Source organism: Scyliorhinus torazame, chromosome 3 (assembly GCF_047496885.1).
Source record: "Scyliorhinus torazame isolate Kashiwa2021f chromosome 3, sScyTor2.1, whole genome shotgun sequence".
NCBI lineage: Eukaryota > Metazoa > Chordata > Chondrichthyes > Carcharhiniformes > Scyliorhinidae > Scyliorhinus > Scyliorhinus torazame.
The window spans coordinates 96,856,885-96,875,952 of record NC_092709.1 but is presented as its reverse complement, the minus strand read 5'-3'; the positions used below and the strand labels follow the sequence as shown (position 1 = coordinate 96,875,952).

The following is a 19,068-nucleotide window of genomic DNA, read 5'->3' as shown; positions in this document are numbered from 1 at the left end:
CAATTAGAAATTTTCACTGAAATTTCACATGGTAATGAAATTCCAAGATTTAGCCTAATATTGCATTTGTACTACACTAATGAGCTCCAATACAATAAAAAATACGTCACAACATAATAAAAATGAGTAGAAATTATGTACTAATCACAACACTGCTTACCTCCATTGGTCTTCATCAGAGGGAAATTTTAAAAGGTCCATCTATGGACAAAAACAATTAATTAGGTTGGTGTAACATTTAGTGAAGTCACTACACAAATGAGGTTCAGGTTCACAAGATATTGAATGTATGTCAGTGTAGTTTGATTATGCATCTTTTTAAAGTTTTCACCTAAAACCAATATATTTTGGCATGAAAACCAAGGAGACAAACAATGCATACCCATAGGAATAGAATCTATATATCCACTGGCAGTTTGTGTAGAGCCAACATCCTGAATAACAAATGTGATTATAGTAATAAAACAGAACATTTGATCAGATAAACAAAACATTATCAGGTACTGATTCCAGGATTCTGTGGTGGTACGAATTCTTCATAATAGTGAAGGCAGAAGCCAGCAAATGCAACTCAGTCATTGACTGAGTGAGGTAGCTGAGTCGGGAAGGTGAATAACAGCTTTAAACTTTGCAGTTTCTGTTCCTGACTGCCTGTCGTAAGGGGCAGGGAAGCTTGGAAAGAGGGGCTGCGAAGTCAGTGGGGAAAGGGGGAGCAAGGCTGGGAAAGGGAGGATTGCGGAGTGGTTGAATGTGTGGGAGTGTTTGGAGGGCTGCCTAGGGGGTGGAATGAGAGGAAGGGTTTTGGGTAGAGATGGTGATGTATGTTGTGGGGGAACGGGGGTTGGTGTTGGACATGTGCTGATGACAATGTGTACCTGGAGGGCTGGGGACAGGCTTCGTTGAGTCTAGGGAATATGGAGACCTTGGTTGAAATGTACACAAGTCCTTAAAATAAAATTTTTAAGGTAAATACTCAGATTTCATATTATTTTTATTCATTCATGGGATCTGGGCATCACTGACTAGGCCAGCATTTATTGCCCATCCCCCAAATGCCCTTGAACTGAGTAGCCTAATAGGCCGTTCCAGAGGACATTTTAGAGTCAAACACATTGCTGTGCGTCTGGAGTCACATGTAGGCAAGGCAAGGATTGCAGATTTTGTTCCCTAAAGGGCATTGGTGCCATGTGTTTCAAACTTCTTTCCCCCAGGACCAATTTTTGCCACTGAATACTCCTGAGAGATGCTGCTCCAGAATGTTGGCAGCCTCACAGGCCTTCGGAGTGTTTTTAATGTGCTATCACACGTCAGGCACAGCAGTGTAGTCTTTTAATTTATAGTCAGCTGTAAGTTAATAACTGATTCTAGGATCTCAATCTCAAAAAGGAATTTTTCACCTACCACTTCTCTTCAAAATCTGAAACTGGTCTCATTTGCAGTACTTCCCTGTATATAACACATATGGGCTTTGCCTAGTACCTCAAGAATTCATCTTTATACTGCTTTGTTCCCGAGTTAAGTTTCTTCTTTGTAGGCTGTTAACCAGAGGCCTTGGCGCTCTGTAGAGAGCTAACACTGGCACTGCTCTTGTCCTGCCCTGGACTCTCCTGAACAGCTCTCTCCAAAAAATTCAGATGCGAGATCCAGGCCAGTAGGTATTCTGCTTTTTGTGTCTCTGGCCGTTTCTCTCTTGTAAGAAAACAATTCATCTTCACAGTCTCCTTGCCTTGCTTGCCAGCAGCTAGAAAATGGAAGAAGCTCTCCGTGATTTGGTACCAAAAGCATGTACAAAGAGGGCACTTGACATGTAGATGCCGGGCGTGTGAGCTGCTCACTGCTGCTGCTTATGGCCAGAACACTTCACAGCCTCATTTCATTCTCATTTAAAAGGCGACCGCAATTCTCAATAGAAATGCTGGTAGTGACCGCTGGACATTTCTCCTATGATCGGGGCCACTGCAGGAATGCCACAACCCTCCTGTGACCCACCCTGCCACCGCATTTTGAAAAACCCTGCATTAGTGAACAAGATGGGTTCATACGACAAAGGTTTCATGCTCATTATTAAGCTTTTAATTCCAGGTGTTCAGGGAGTTCTACAGTCAGCTTTATACCTCGGAGCCCTCCGCGGGGCCGAAGGGGATGAGGTGCTTTTTGGACGGACTGCCCTTCCCAAAAGTGGGTAGGGGTTGGTAGACGGGCTGGGGCCCCCGATTAGGACCGAAGAAATATTGGAGGGCTTGAGGGCCATGCAATCGGGTAAAGCCCTGGGGCCGGATGGGTATCCGGTGGGGTTTTATAAAAAGTTCTCTGAGATAGTGGGGCCGGTGCTGGTTAGGGTTTTTAATGAGGCAAGAGACAAGAGGGGTTTTACTCCCGATGATGTCACAGGCCACTATCTCCCTGATACTGAAACGGGACAAAGACCCGCAGTCATGTGGGTCCTATAGGCCGATATCTCTGTTCAATGTAGATGCAAAATTACTGGCCAAGCTTTTGGATTCTAGGATTGAAGACTGTGTGCCGGACGTTATTATGGAAGACCAAACCGGGTTCGTCAAGGGCAGGCAGCTGGTGGCCAACCTAAGAAGGCTGCTAAATGTGATCATGATTTCCGGAGAGTATGGAGGTAGAGGTAGTCGTGGCAATGGATGCCGAAAAGGCTTTTGACTGGGTTGAGTGGGACTATTTATGGGAGGTGTTGGGGCAATTTGGGTTCGGGGAGGGCTTTATCGACTGGGTTAGGCTGCTGTACCAGGCTCCAGAGGCTAGTGTAAGGACGAATAGGATGACGTCTGACTATTTTAGACTGTACCAAGGGACAAGGCAGGGGTGCACCCTCTCCCCACTGCTGTTTGCGCTAGCAATAGAGCCGCTGGCAATTGCCCTGAGAGCTTCAAGGGGTTGGAAGGAGCTGGTACAGGGGCAGGTGGAACACAGAGTTTTGTTATACGCCGACGACCTGCTCTTATACATCAAGGGTCCAGTGGCTGGGATGGATGGAATCTTGAGGGAATTCGGCCAGTTCTCGGGGCATAAACTGAACATGGCAGAGTGAGTTGTTTGTAGTCCAGGCGAGGGGCCAGGAAGGTCGGCTGAGGGGGCTGCCGTTTAGGTTAGTAGGGGACAGTTTCAGATACTTAGGGATACAGGTGGCGTGGGACTGGGGTCGGTTGCACAAGTTGAACATATCCCGGTTGGTGGAGCAAATGAGGGTCGAGTTCTGGAGGTGGGATGCGCTCCCACTGACACTAGCGGAGAGAGTGCAGATGGTTAAAATGACGATCCTCCCGAGATTCTGGTTCGTATTCCAGTCTCTTCCCATTTTCATTCCGCGGTCCTGTTTTAAGAAGGTCAATAAAATGATTATGGGATGTGTGTGGGCGGGATAAAGTCCCCGCGGGTGAAGAGGGTGATGCTCGGGAGGAACCGGGGGGAAGGGGGGCTGGCGCTGACAAACTTTAGTAATTACTACTGGCGGCCAACATAGCTATGATAAGGAAGTGGATGGTGGGTGCGGGGTCGGTTTGGGGGCGGATGGAGGCCGCTTCGTGCAGGGGCACCAGTTTGGCAGCCCTGGTTACGGTGCCCCTGCCCTCCCGCCGGCACGGTACTCCACCAGCCCTGCAGTGGTGGCTACTTTGCGGATCTGGGGCCAATGGAGGAGGCACATGGGGGAAGTGAGAGCATCGGTTTGGTCCCCAATTTGCGACAATCACCGGTTTGCCCTGGGGAATATGGACGGTGGGTTCCGAATATGGCGGAGGGCTGGGATTAAGAGGATGGGGGATCTATTCTTAGAAGGGAGCTTCCTGAGCATGAGGGCGCTGGAGGAGAAATTTGGGCTGGCGAGAGGGAATGATTTCAGGTACTTGCAGGTGCGGGACTTTCTACGCAGACAGATTCCATCCTTCCCACGCCTGACACTTAGGGGAATCCAGGACAGGGTAGTGTCCAGCGGATGGGTGGGGGAGGGGAAGTGTCAGATATATATAAAGAACTTATGGGGGCAGAGGAGACGCTGACTGAAGAGCTGAAGCTTAAGTGGGAAGAGGAGCTCGGAGGTGAGATAGAAGAGGGTTTATGGGCGGAGGCGTTGAGCAGGGTTAACGCGACTGCAACATGCGCTAGGCTCTGCCTGATCAAATTCAAGGTCGTCCACCGGGCCCACATGACAGTGGCCCGGATGAGTAAATTCTTTGGACTGGAGGACAGGTGCGCCAGATGTGCGGGAGGACCAGCGAACCATGTCCACATGTTCTGGGCATTTCCAAAACTCAGGGGGTACTGGCAGGGATTTGTGGACGTTATGTCCCGGGTACTGAAAACAAGGGTGGTGCTGAGTCCAGAGGTGGCAATTTTGGGACTTTCGGAGGACCAGGGAGTCCAGGAGGAGAGCGAGGCCGTCGTTCTGGCGTTTGCTTCCCTGGTAGCCCGGCGACAAATACTGCTGGCATGGAGGGACTCAAAGCCCCCGAAGTCGGAGGCCTGGCTGTCGGACATGGCGAGCTTCCTCGGTCTGGAGAAAATTAAGTTCGCCCTGAGAGGGTCACTGTCAGGGTTCGCCTGGAGGTGGCAACCATTTATCGACTTCTTCGCGGAAAATTCATCGTCAGCAGGGGGGAGGGGGAGTTAGGGCAATGAGATTAGGGGGTTAATTAGGCGGGTCCTTGTGGGATGGGAGCTGGTTTTTGCACTATGTTGATTGTTCTGTGCACACTGTTCTGTACTGTTGCTGTTTACTATGCCAAAATGACTCAATAAAATTGATTATTAAAAAAAAAATTCATCAAGCTCCCAGGTAGTTATCGGCAGCTTGCCCTCTCTCCAGTCTCAGCCTCCCACTGTTCTGCAGCAACATGTTCCCTCGGTGCTGCTCACTAGATTTGTGTGCTCCTCCTCCTCTTGCGAGACCCCACATCACCACAAAATCACCCAGGAGCTTTCTGACTGGATGAACATGCAGAGCTCACCTTGTAGCTCAGTTGACTGGCATATTTAATTAACCAACACCTCCCATCCCCGGACACGTCGGGTAACAGAAACTTTACTGTATGTTTTTGCTGCCGACTGGGCTTCAGGTAATTTATGTGTTAAAACGGGGTCACATTGAAAAATAGTTTGGGAAGTTCTGTTACATTGTCACACCTCTGAAGGCAGAAGCGTTCTTGGGTGCCACAACTCAACTCTCAGCATTAAGCACTTGGTCATTTAAGGTCTACTTTTAGGTCTAAGGTTGGCTTGTGTTTAAAAGTTGCACCAGATGCTCTAGCCAACTGTGCTAACTAATATTGCTGTTATTGATTTCGTGCCCCAGTCATCGAGCATGTTTAGCACTGATTCTAACAAGATCATTACAGACATGTACAAGATGCAGTTTAATATTCCTGTTGACTTTATGAAGTCTCAACAGTGGTTGGATTGATGTATAAAAGAGTAGATCTCCACACATATATTTAAACGAGAAAAGTCTACCATGAATCTTTCCTTATTCAGACTATAACACTCCCACTCAAGCTGACAGCTTACCTAACCAGTACTTTATCCTTGAAGTTATTATTCTACAATGTATGAGCAAGTATGTCCATTCCCACAGCGCCAATATATAAAATGTGGTTCGAGAAGTAATAATAGGAAACAAAGAAATAGCAGACGAACTGAATAGTTACTTTGCATGAGTCTTCACGGTGGAAAACACCAGTGGGATGCCAGAGCTCTAGAACCAGGGGGCAGAGGTGAGTGCAGTGACCATTACTAAGGAGAAGGTTCTGGGGAAACTGAAAGGTCTGAAGGTGGATAAATCACCTGGACCGGATGGACTACACCCGAGGGTTCTAAAAGAGATAGCTGAGGAAATTGTGGAGGCATTGGCGGTGACCTTTCAGTAATCACTGGATGCAAGAAGGGTCCCAGAGAACTGGAAAGTGGCTAATGTATCACTCCTGTTTAAGAAGGGAGGAAGGCAGAAGATGGGAAATTATAGGCCGATTAGCCTGACTTCAGTCATTGGTAAGATTTTAGAGTCCATTATTAAAGATGAGATCGCGGAGTACTTGGAAGTGCATAATAAAATAGGACTGAGTCAGCACGGCTTTGTCAATTAGCACCCGGTTTCCCTGGGTTTCTGCGGCAATGACTCATCTTTCATTCTCACTCCATAGTATAAACATTTCCCACTTTCTCTGTCTGTTAGCTTTGACAGAGTCATCGGACTCAAAACATTAGCTGTTTTCTCTCCCTACAGATGCTGCCAGACCTGCTGAGAATTTCCAGCATTTTCTCTTTCGTTTCAGATTCCAACATCGCAGTAATTTGCTTTTATCCAGTGTTTAACTCTCTGCCACTTCTCTTCCAGGAATTCCTACCCTGAAGAAGTACTGCTCTTCTCTCCGACAGGATTTCCGTATGTCCCTCCCCCACTATCCACCTTCACTGCTTTCCATTTCTCTTAGTGTTGTACAAGGTATTTACCAAGACTCGCTTCCACAGCCATATTTCCTTCCTCAGTGACGGTCTTCGTCTCCAACTTACCCCACGGGGATTTCAATTTAAATTCCACCCTGCATGTAACCTCCAGGATTACAGGTACCTCCAGGATATACAACATTCTTCGAACTGCTGCTCTCGCCGTATCCTGAAAGCCACACTCAGTGCCATGCGCCGCCACATGAAGACATTCAACATCTCTCTCCAGCAGCCCCATCTTACTCTCTTAAAGCTGGCCCTGTCCCCAGTTTAATTTCATCCTTCGCATCATTCAACGTCTTAACAAGAATCTTTTCCTGTTTCTTCCAGATGTTAAGGAACGCAAGCTTCAACAACTCATCAACATCACTGCCCATCCGAGGCCCTCCACCAGTCCCAATCCCTCGAACCCCATTTCTCCCAGTATCAACACTACTGCCCATCCCAGGCCCTCCACCAGTCCCAATTCCTCATACCCCATTTCTCCCAGATTCAACACCACTGCCCATCCCAGGCCCTCCACCAGTCCCAACCCTCGTGCCCCATTTCTCCCAGCCCCAGCCCTTGCCGCGTGTTCACCATACCCTCCGACCTTCCCCTCTCTGAGGCTGAGCGTGCTGTTCTCAGCAAAGGATTCAGCTTGGTACCTTACGTCCCCACCTCAATGAATTCCAGGCTCGACATGAAGTTGAACTCTTCTTTCGTCGCCTTTGCCTCTGTGCCCACTTCTTTGGGCAAGAATCCTCCCCACGTTCCACTGCTCCTTTCATGTGCCTCCAACATTCTGCCTCCAAGTGGGCCCTTCCCCCCCGCCGGGACAATTACCTGCCCTTGTTCTTTTCATTGAGAATTGTCGACGGGACATTGGCCGTCTTAATTTTTCTGCCCCCCCTCACCCATTCCAACCTCTCTCCTTCCGAACATTCTGCTCTTCTCTCCGTCAGGTCTAACCCCGACTTTGTCATCAAACCTGCCGACAAAGGGGGTGCTGTTGTCGTCTGGCGCACTGACCTCTACCTCGTAGAGGCTGAGCGCTAACTCTCAAGATACTTCCTCTTACCTCCCCCGGGACCATGACCAGACCACTGAACATCAAGCCATTATATCCAACACCGTTAGCGACCTCATTTCCTCCGGATGCCTTCCCCCTACAGCTTCCAACCTCATAGTCTCCCAACCCCGGACAGCCCACTTTTACCTATTCCCCAAATTCCACAAAAAGGACTGTCCCAGCAGGCTCATTGTGTCAGCATGCTCCTGCCCCACCGAACGTATTTCCTCTTGTCTTGACTCCAACCTCACTCCTCTGGTCCATTCCCTCCCCACCTACATCCGGGATTCCTCTGATGCCCTGCGTCATATTGACAGCTTCCAGTTCGCGGGCCCTAACCACATTCTATTCACCATGGATGTGCAATCTCTCTACACCTCCATCCCACACCAGGATGGCCTGAGAGCTCTTTGCCTCTTTCTCGAAAAGAGGCCCAGACAATTCCCACCCACCACCACTCTCCTCCGCCTGGCTGAACTCGTTCTATCTCTCAACAACTTCTCTTTTAACTCATCCCACTTTCTCCAAATCAAAGGTGTAGCAATGGGTACCCGCATGGGTCCTAGCTACGCTTGCCTTTTTATGGGGTATGTGGAACATTCCTTGTTAAAGGCCTATCCAGGTCCCCTCCCACAACTCCTTTACCGATATATTGATGACTATTTTGGTGCCGCTTCATGCTCTCGTCCGGACCTGGAAAAATTCATCAACTTCGCTTCCAGTTTCCACCCCTCCGTCACTTTCACCTGGTCCATCTCAGACACTTCCCTTCCCTTCCTTGATCTTTTGGTCTCCATTTCCGGCAATAGAATATCCACTAACATCCACTACAAGCCTACTGACTCCCATAGCTATCAGGACTACAACTTTTTGCACCCTACACCCTGTAAGGATTCCATCCCTTTCTCTCAACTCCTTCCCTTCCGTCGCATTTGTTCCAATGATGCCACGTTCCAAAATGGTGCTTCGAAAATGTGTTCCTTCTTCCTCAACCATGATTTCCCACCTACAGTTGTTGACAGGGCCCTCAACAGTGTGCGGTCCATCTCCCGTGCCACTACCCTCGCCCCCTCCCCTCCCTTCCAGAGCAAGGATAGAGTCCCCCTCGTTCTCACATTTCATCCCACCAGCCTCCGTATGCAAACATAATCCTCCGCCATTTTCGCCAACTCCAGCATGATGCCACCACCAAACACATCTTCCCTTCACTCTCTCGGTCAGCATTCCGCAGAGACTGTTCCCTCCGCGATAATCTAGTCCACTCCTCCACCATACCCAGTACCTCTCCCATCACCCATGGCACCTTCCCATGCAATCGCAGAAGGTGTAACACTTGCCCCTTTACCTCTTCCATGCTTAACATTCCAGGCCCAAAACACTCATTCCAGGTTAAGCAGCGTTTCAGTTGCATCTCTTCCAATTTGGTCTATTGCATTCGCGGCTCCCAATGTGGTCCCCTCTATATCGGAGAGACCAAACGCAGACTGGGTGATCGTTTTGCTGAGCATCTTCGGTCTGTGCGCATTCAGGACCCTGACCTTCCCGTTGCTTGCCATTTCAACAAAAGACCCTGCTCCCATGCCCACATGTCTGTTCTTGGCCTGTTGCAATGTTCCAGTGAAGTTCAACGCAAACTGGAGGAACAACATCTCATCTTCTGGTTAGGCACGCTACAGCCTTCCGGTCTCAACATCGAATTCAACAACTTCAGATGATTAGCTCCACCCCACCCCGACCCATTTGATTTCATCCCATTTCATTTTAACTGTCTTTTACCATTTCTTTCTTTCTTGTCTTTCGTAATATATATTTAACCCCGCCCCCCCATCTTAACCACCTTTCCTTAACCTTTCTCCTCTTTGCTTCCCCTTCCCCTCTCCCCACATCTACAGTTCACCCTCTGATGTTAGTTTCTCTGCTGTTTGGCGTTTCACATCTTTTGTTCTTTCTGGGACTGCCATGAGCACTCTTTCCCCTTGGTTTCTGTGGCCATTAGCACCACGGGATTCTGTGGCGATGATTCATCTTTCATTCTCACTCCACAGTATAAATATTTCCCTCTTTCTCTGTCAGTTAGCTTTGACAAAGAGTAATTGGACTAGAAACATTAGCTCGTTTCTCTCCCTACAGATGCTGCCAGACCTGCTGAAATTTTCCAGCATTTTCTCTTTCGTTTCGGCTTAGTCAAGGGGAGGTCATGTCTGACAAATCTGGTTAGAGTTCTTTGAGGAAGTAACAAGGAAGTTAGGCAAAGGAGAACCAGTGGACGTGATTTATTTAGATTTCCAGAAGACCTTTGACAAGGTGCCGCATAGGAGACTGTTAAATAAGTTAAGAGTCCATGGTGTTAAGGGTAAGATCCTGGCACGGATAGAGGATTGGCTGACTGGCAGAAGGCAGAGAGTGGAGATAAAGGTGTCTTTTTCAGGATGGCAGCCGGTGACTAGTGGTGTACCTCAGGTGTCGGTGCTGGGACCACAACGTTTCACAGTATACATTAATGATCTGGAGGAAGGAACTGAAGGCAATGTTGCTACGTTTGCAGATGATACAAAGATCTGTAGAGGGGCAGGTAGAATTGAGGAAGCAGGCGGGCTGCAGAAGGGCCTGGACAGGCTAGGAGAGTGGGCAAAGAAGTGGCAGATGGAATACAATGTGGAAAACTGTGAGGTTATGTACATTAGAAGGAGAAATGGAGGCGCAAACTATTTTCTAAATTGGACGATGCTTCAGAAATCAGAAGCACAAAGGGGCTTGGGAGTGCTTGTTCATGATTCTCTTCAGGTTAACGTGCAGGTTCAGTCGGCAGTTAGGAAGGCCAATGCAATGTTAACATTCATGTCGAGAGGGCTCGAATAGAAGACCAGGGATGTACTTCTGAGACTATATAAGGCTCTGGTCAGACCCCATTTGGAGTATTGTGAGCAGTTTTGGGCCCCGTATCTAAGGAAGAATGTGCTGGCCTTGGAAAGGGTCCAGAGGAGGTTTGCAAGAATGATCCCTGGAATGAAGAGCTTGTCGTATGAGGAACGGTTGAGGCCTTTGGGTCTGTACTCGTTGGAGTTTAGAAGGATGAGGGGGGATCTTATTGAAACTTACAGGATACTGCGAGGCCTGGATAGAGTGGACGTGGAGAGGTTGTTTCCGCTAGTAGGAAAAAATAGAAGCCGTGGACACAATCTCAGACTGAAGGGATGAACCATTAAAACAGAGATGAGGAGGAATTTCTTCAGCCAGAGGGGGGTGAATCTGTGGAACGCTATGCTGCAGAAGGCTGTGGAGGTCAAATCACTGAGTGTCTTTAAGATGGAGATAGATAGGTTTTTGATAAATATGGGGATCAGGGGTTATAGGGAGAAGGCAGGAGAATGGGGATGAGAAAAATATCAGCCATGATTGAATGGAGGAGCAGACTCGATGGGCCGAGTGGCCTAATTCTGCTCCTATGTCTTATGGTCACAGGACAGCAAGTCTGATCGTTGAACACGCCATATTTTATAATGATCAGTACCCAAGAATAAAACTTTTATTTTGTCACCATCTTTAAGGTACATCAAATAACTTACAAGATCCGTCAACATATGGTGGAATAAGCTAAAGCAATCAAAACTGCACAACTTATTTGCTTAGATGTTTAAGAGAACAAGACCAAAGGTGCATTCTCTCAATAAACAAGAAAAATATGGTAACATTGCTAAATATAACTGTAATTTCTTTCTTTCTTTACACCAATGTTCTCATTTTCTGGATTAAATTTGTACAAAGGAGTAACAGTTACAAGTATGTCTGCAATAAACTCAAACCTGGAAAGATGTGAACTTCTGTATTAAAATATGAATGGGAAAGATGTTTATAGATGAACCATCCAAGAATGTGGAACCAACAATCACTCTTCCTCCTCCTTTCCCCAACACCCCCTCCTTTTTACCGCAGATCCAACCCAACATCCTTTCTACACGTAGCTTCCCAGTTTTAACTTGCTTATGTAGAATTTGAACTCCTTACCATGATAGGTGGTTTGGACATGCCTTTTTTCTACATTTCAACAATGATTAGATATCAAAAGTACTCCATTGGCCGTTAAACCACATCAAAACATCCTGCAGTCATGAAAGGTCTGACCTAATTCCAAGCATTTGTACGATATAGGAGCAGAATTAGGCCATTTGGCCTATCGAATCTGCTCCACCTTTCGATCATGACTGATCTCATCCTGTCCTGCCCGTTCTCCATAACCCTTCAACCCACTACCAATTAAAAATCTGTCTAACTCCTCCTTAAATTTACTCACTGTCCCAGCATTCACCGCAATCTGGGGTAGTGAATTCCAGATTCACAACCCTATGGGAGAAGTAATTACTCCTCAATCCGTTTTAACTTTGCTACCTCTTATCCGAAGACTTATGACCTCTCATTCTAGAATGTCCCACAAGAGGAAGCATCCACTGCATGTCCACTTTATCCATGCCTTTTATTATCTTGTATTTCTCAATTTGATCTCCCCTTATTCTTCTAAACTCTACAGTATAGGCCGTTCAATCTCTCGTCATACAACAAACCCCTCGTCTCTGGAATCAACCTAGTGAACCTCCTCTGAACTGCCTCCAATGCCACTACATCTTTCCTCAAATAATGTTTAATTTAATCATCTCTGCATAATCCTGAAAATGCAGCAAGTTCATCGCAAACCTTTTTTTTTAAACCAGTGAACCCAACTTTACTATTTGAATTCTTGGTAGCTTGAATTATCTCCATTGCTTTCATCTCCACTACAACTCTGAAAGCACATTAACATTGTGAAATTGTCGGTGTGAATGGGACTAACTTGCTCATACACTTGGAAACAGTGACTTGGAGTGGGGGGGGGGGGGGGGGGGGAATACTAGTTTGGTAAAGCTGTATACCTGAATGGGGTTGTGTGCCTATTCGAAGAAAAAATTCTGCCAGATTTATTTTTGTTTAAAATATTTTAAAAGTCATGCAGTGCTCCCACTGCACAAGCCTCAATAAATGTAAAGGAAGCATCACAGAATGCAACATAAATATCACATTCCAGACTACATAAACCCCCGGTGTTCACTTTTATGGCTTAAAACATCATAGGGATCAGAAATTTCCACAATATTTTGGGATGTCTGAGAGGTAGGTAGTGCCAATCCAGTGGACTAATTTAATTTGTTCACTTGAGAATGATGATTAAAAGCCTCTTAAAAACCTGTCTGTTGTGCAAATTAAAAAGTGCAAAGAATATTTTTAAACAGCTCAAATGTAGTTATTTCAATTCATTTTATAACTGACGAATCCACACCAAATATGAAAAGATAAAATAGATAAAAACATTTATCTCAAATATTTCAAAGTTCATCATCGACACGAAAATAATACTTAGTTAGCATGCATATGAAAGCAGTAAGATGTGCTAAGGTGTGAGTGATTTTCAGTGCAGCCACACATTCTTGCAGAGTGAAGTGTGTCATGTGAGAGTACCTTTAGGAAATGGGTGTTTATAAATGGGTGTGTATATAAATATCTGTAGTGAGAATACCTTTAAGAATTGGGTGTTTTTTCTGCAGTGATGTCAGAGAGTGGGTGGAACTGGGCTGTCTGTCAGCTTTTTACTTTCGTTTTAGGCTGTTTGCTGCAGGGTGTGTTTTAGTTTTGTTTTCAGTGTTGGAGCTGAAGCCAGACAGAGCAAGTGTACTGTTGATCTCTCTGCCATGAAAAGACTATCTCTTGATCATTTGGTGAATTCAGAATTCTAAATGTTCTCAGTAGTGAATGTAAACCTAATGTGCTTCTGTTGAAAGGTGTTTCTTTTGTCCGGATGTTGTTTGGGAAGTTATTAAGGATTACTTAGTGTTGTATTCTTTGGGGGTTTATTTTGAATTGATGGTTGCTAAGATGTTCACTGTATGTTTCAAAAAGGTTAACTTGAGTTCATAGAATAAACATTGTTTGGCTTTAAAAAATACTTTTCCATTTCTGCTGTACCACACCTGTAGCGTGCTCCCCATACCACAATCTAGTAAAAGTTGTGGGTCAGGTGAACTCCATGAAACACTTTGGGGTTCTCTAAACCCTGGCCCATAACAATTTGGGAGCTTGTCCGGGATAAAAGTCTTATCTATTCGATTGGCTTAGTGAACTTAAATACAGTGAGGGGTGAGCATATTGTGGGTGCTTTTCAGGTGTGGTATTTTAGTTTAAGCGGGGAGTGTGTTGTGGACAATGGCTCTTTCAGAGGCTCTGAAATTTTTTGGGGTGGAGACGGTCACACGCAGTATGTTACGGACAGAGACTAAAAGCAGACTGTTAGATTTGGCAAAAACATTGCAGTTAACATTATCTAACAAAATGCGAAAAGATGAGGTCATTATGGCAGTGGCTAAACATTTAAAGTTGCCTGAGATACAGCTTGACTCATTGGAAATGCAAAAAATTCAGTTACAAATTAAACAAATGGAACATGAGAAATAATTAAAGCAGCTTGAATACGAAAGAGAGAGACAGGAAAGAGAAAGAGAGAGAGAGGAAAAAGAGAAAGGAAAACAGAAAGAATAGCCCTAGCAGAACAAAAAGAAAGAGAAAGGGAGATACACGAGTAAAAAGATAAAGAGAGAGAGAGTTTGAACTTCAGAAAATAGCCATGAAACATGACAGTCAGTTAAAATTGGCAGACGTAAAGGGAAACGTACAGTTAGATGATAGTGATGAGGATAGTGAGAAAGAGCGTCAAAGTCGAAGGCTTGGTGGGAATCTATTTAAATATGTCCAAACATTGCCAAGGTTTGACGAGAAGGAGATAGAAGACTTTTTCATTTCATTTGAGAAGGTGGCTAAACAAATGAAATGGCCACAGGACATGTGGGTATTACTGATTCAAACAAAGCTGGTAGATAGGGCTAGTGAAGTGTTTGCATCACTACTGGAGGAGGTACCTGAGTCATACGAGGAGGTGAAAAAATCCATCTTAGGTGCATATGAACTAGTGCTAGAAGCCGGCAGACAAAGGTTTAGAAATTTAAGGAAATAACCTGGTCAGAGTTTGAAAGGCTCAAACAGAGTAATTTTGATAGGTGGATAAGGGCTTTGAAAATAGACCAAACCTATGAAGCTCTCAGAGAAATTATACTTTTGGTGGAGTTTAAAAATTCAATTCCTGATGTAGTGAGAACTCATGTGGAAGAGCAGAGGGTTAAAACTGCGAGATTAGCAGCGGAAATGGCAGATAATTATGAATTAGTTCATAAATCAAAGCTTGGTTTCCGACATCAGTTTCAGCCTGTGAGGGATAGAAACTGGGGACATGAGAAATACTCAAGTGGTAAAGTTAAAGGTGATCTGATGGGAAATAATAAGGAGTGTACCTCAGACTAAAAAAGAAATCCAGGAGGGTGGAAGAGACATGAAAAGTTTCAAATGTTTTCACTGTAATAAACTAGGCCATGTAAAGTCACAGTGTTGGATGTTGAAGAAAAGCACTGGGAAGGCTGATGTGGTAAAACAGGATAAGACAGCGGGGTTTGTTAAAGTGGTAAAGGAAAGCCCAAGTGAAGCGAAGGAGGTGCAAAAGATTGCACAGCCTGATCAAGAGGTGATTGATAAGGTGCCAGATCTCTTTAAAGAATTTACTTCTGTGGGTAAATTTTTACTCATGTGTATCAGGAGGCGCAGGTAAAGAAGTCACAATTTTAAGAGATACGTGAGCTAGTCAATCTTTGATGGTAAGAGATGAGAAGTTATGTAGTTTGGGAAGAATATTGCCAGAAAAGGTGGTAATATGTGGAATTCAGGGTGAGAGGAGTAGTATTCCATTATATAAGGCAAGGTTGGAAAGTACAGTGAAGAGTGGTGAAGTGGTAGTAGGAGTAATAGAGAAAATATCTTGACCAGCAATACAGTTTATCTTGGGTAATGATATAGCTGGGTCGCAGGTGGGAGTGATGCCTACTGTGGTTGATAGCCAGTGGAAAATCAGACCACTGACGTGGTGAAGAACGAATATCCTGGTATTTTTCCAGATTGTGTAGTAACAAGGTCGCAAAGTCACAGGTTAAGACAAGAGGAGAAATCAAAGAGTGAAGATGAAGTTGAAGTGCAATTTTCAGAAACGATTTTTGATCAGATGGTTGAAAAAGAACAAGAACAGGTGGAGGATGAGGCGGATATTTTTAGTTCAGGAAAATTGGATGAGATACAACAAAAAGATGTAGAAATAAAACGGATGTATCAGAAAGCATACACGGAAGAGGAATCTGCGTGTATACCAGAGTGTTATTACCGTAAAAGTGATGTCTTGATGAGAAAATGGAGACTTTACATCTGCAGGCGGATGAAAAGTGGGCAGAAGTTCATCAAGTAGTATTGCCGGTAGGGTATAGAAAGGAGGTGTTGCGAGTTGCGCACAAGGAACCAGTGGGGGGTCATTTGGGAATAAGGAAAGCTCAAGCTAAAATACAAAACATTTTTATTGGCCTGGCAATGCCGAGGCGTAGAGAAATGGACGGATCGTGCAGAGACCTTCTTGTTCAAAGTGACTGTCAATCGAGAAGGATTTCAATTGGAGGTAGATAAACGAGGAAAAAATGGACTATATTATTATACCTGTTTGCGTGTGTTTTTTTTAAACGAAAAAGTATATTTACTGTGTGCATTTCTTAGAGTGGGCCATGGTGCTCCCCATACCACAATCTATTAAAAGTTGTGGGTCAGGTGAACTCAATCATACACTTTGGGGTTCTCTAAACCCTGGCCCATAACAAGTGGGTTGAGAGGCTCCTACTGTGCTTCCACTCCGAGACAGACAGAAACAAACTAACAAATCCTCAGAAGGAACAAAAAAAAAAGACATTAATTTGAAATGTGTGCTTTCACTGTTTCCATGTTGTTGTCAATTTTCAAATAACTTGAAAACTTTTCACCTAAACTTAAATGGACGAAAACTAAAAAGGACACAATCAATCGCTGATGATTGAACGCGGTTTGCACTTTATGATATGAAACTGAAAGGCTTTTTTCTCTGTTTATTAAAACTGAACCCAGTTGTTTTCACCACCTATAGACCTGAACTAAAATCGACAGCTTTTAAAATGTTGAGGCGGGTTTTGAAATTTACTGTTCACGAAAAAGGTGACCACCTGGAGGAGCTGAGCCGTGTTCGGCAGCCTGACGGTAAAGCAGCCACAGGCGCACTGCCCTCCTCTTGCCAGCGCAAACTCCAGGCTTTGGGGACTGATATTTTTTTAATGTCAAGCCTCAGTCAGTGCCCTGGCAAGCCGGGACCCGGGCCAAGCCGCGGGAACGTCCCCAGGCGCTGCAGCGGAAACCGCGTCTCCCGAGCTCCGGGACACGGACACTCACTGCCGTGAAAGGACCCAGACTGGAGGAGGTGCTCAGGCCAGGCCCACATTTACCTGCTGCTCCTCGACGTCCAGCTCCACCACCTGCGCTGCCACGACCGCCATCTCCAACCCGCTGCGCGCGCGCGGGGGGGGGGGGGGGGGGCAGAAAACTGGGATCTGCGTCGGCCCGGTGCGTGCGCGTCTCCCGGGAGCCCGTGCCGCGCAAGGAGCCCGGGCGCATGCGCAAATGTGTCTCCCGAAGAGTCCGCCTCGCCTGCGCGTCTCCCGGGGAGTTCCGGCTCCTGTGCGTCTACCGGCGCCGCGCAAGGAGCCCGGGCGCATGCGCAAATGTGTCTCCCGAAGAGTCCGCCTCGCCTGCGCGTCTCCCGGGGAGTTCCGGCTCCTGTGCGTCTACCGGCGCCGCGCGTGCGCACGAAGGATGTCAGCAAGAGCTGGGTTAGGAGGTTGGTGGGAGCAAATTGGCATTGAAGACATCGAGTACAAAAGCCTTTTGCTGAACTTTTCTGGAGCTCTGATTCGTATTTGTCCAGTTGTGGTCACCACAGTTTAGGACGGTGTGAAGGTCCTGGTGAGAATGAAGAGGGGGTTCACCGGAATCATAGAATTTACAGTGCAGAAGGAGGCCATTCAGCTCACCGAGTCTGCACTGGCCCTTGGAAAGAACGCCCCACGCCTCCAACCTTTCCCCTTTATTCCCATAACGCAGTAACCCCACCCAACATTTTGGACACTTAAGGGCAATTTAAAATGGCCAATCCACCTAACCTGCACATCTTTGAAATTATTGCAGGAATGAGGGAATTTAGCTACTAGGCTAGGGTTGGTCTTGGAACACAGGAGATTGAGGAGAGATTTGATTTTTGTACACAAGGCTATGCTGTTTCCATTTTCTCATGGTGCAAGGTTTAGGAGACACTGGTTTAAAGTGTTGGCCAAACGATGCAGGCAGAATTAGGAGGACAATTTTTTTTACACAGCGAATGGTAATGACCTGGAGCCTTTTGCCCATAAGGGTGATTGAAGCTGAAACAATCAATGATTTCAAAGGGATATTGGATGGGCACTTGAAGGAAATAAACTTGGCAGGGTTACGGGGATAGAATAGGGGAATGGGACTGACTGGTTGCATCATGGCGAACCAACATATAAGTATTGTAGCCTTCCATGCTGGAAATGGCTCTATGTTTGTTGTCACCCCCAGGTTTTGGGACCTGCCCTTTAAAATATTTAATAATACAGAATCACTTGTTTTAATCACAGGACTATGTGCTATGGAAAAGATAGACATGAAAAGCTGCCATTTCAATCCACCATCGACTCAAGAACATGACCATATTGGATTTTAGAAGGGCAGGTAATTTGCATAACATTGACTTCTGCCTGTGCCAGTGCTGGCTCATCATGGGCATCTATCAGGTGGCCAGGCATTCTGGGGAGGGTGCAGGGTAGTAAATGTATCTGAGCGGGTCAGGAAGACACCAATTATTCTTCAGGTACCATGCCCTCAGAGGGCATTGGTGACCATGGACCTCCATTTGATTGGTCCATGTCATGTGAGAGTACCTTTTAAGAAAAGGGTGTTTCTAAATGGGGATGTATATAAATATCTGTAGTGAGAGTACCTTTAAGAAATGGATGTTTACTACTGCGGTGATGTCAGAGAGTGGGTGGAACTGGGCTGTCTGTCAGCTTTTTACTTTCGCTTTTGAGCAGGCTGCACGGTATGTTTTAGTTTTGTTTTCAGTGTTGGAGCTGAAGCCAGACCAAGCAGGTGTACTGCTGTTCTCTCTGCCATCAAAAGACTATCTCTTGATCATTTGGTGAATTCAGAATTCTAAATGTTTTCAGTAGTGACTTTAACCTGATGTGCTTCTGCTAAAGGTTTTTTTTAAAGTCGTTTGGATTTTAAAAAGAAAGCTTAAAGGATTACTTAATGTTGTATTCTTTTGGTGTTGTATTTGAATGAATGGTTGCTAAGATGTTCACTGTATGTTTTAAAAAGGTTAACTTGAGTTCATAGAATAAACATTGTTTTGCTTTAAAAAATACTTTTCCATTTCTCCTGTACCACTCCTGTAGAGTGGGCCGTGTGTTCCCCATACCACAATCTAGTAAAAGTTGTGGGTCAGGTGAACTCCATGATACACTTTGTGGTTCTCTAAACCCTGGCCCATGACAAATTGGGAGCTC

At 45.7% G+C, this 19,068-nt stretch overlaps 1 protein-coding gene across 1 annotated transcript in view; it reads right to left on the bottom strand.

Moving 5' to 3' along the window:
• rnf175 (ring finger protein 175) overlaps positions 1-17,032 on the bottom strand; it is an 82,369-nt gene extending 65,337 nt beyond the window's left edge. The window contains exons 1-2 of the mRNA XM_072496013.1: positions 16,930-17,032; positions 161-201 (exon numbers count right to left, since the gene is read on the bottom strand). Coding sequence (XP_072352114.1) covers positions 161-201; positions 16,930-16,980 — 92 coding nt within the window. The 5' untranslated portion in view covers positions 16,981-17,032. The remainder of the gene's footprint in view (positions 1-160; positions 202-16,929) is intronic.
• Positions 17,033-19,068: the final 2,036 nt, after the last annotated feature.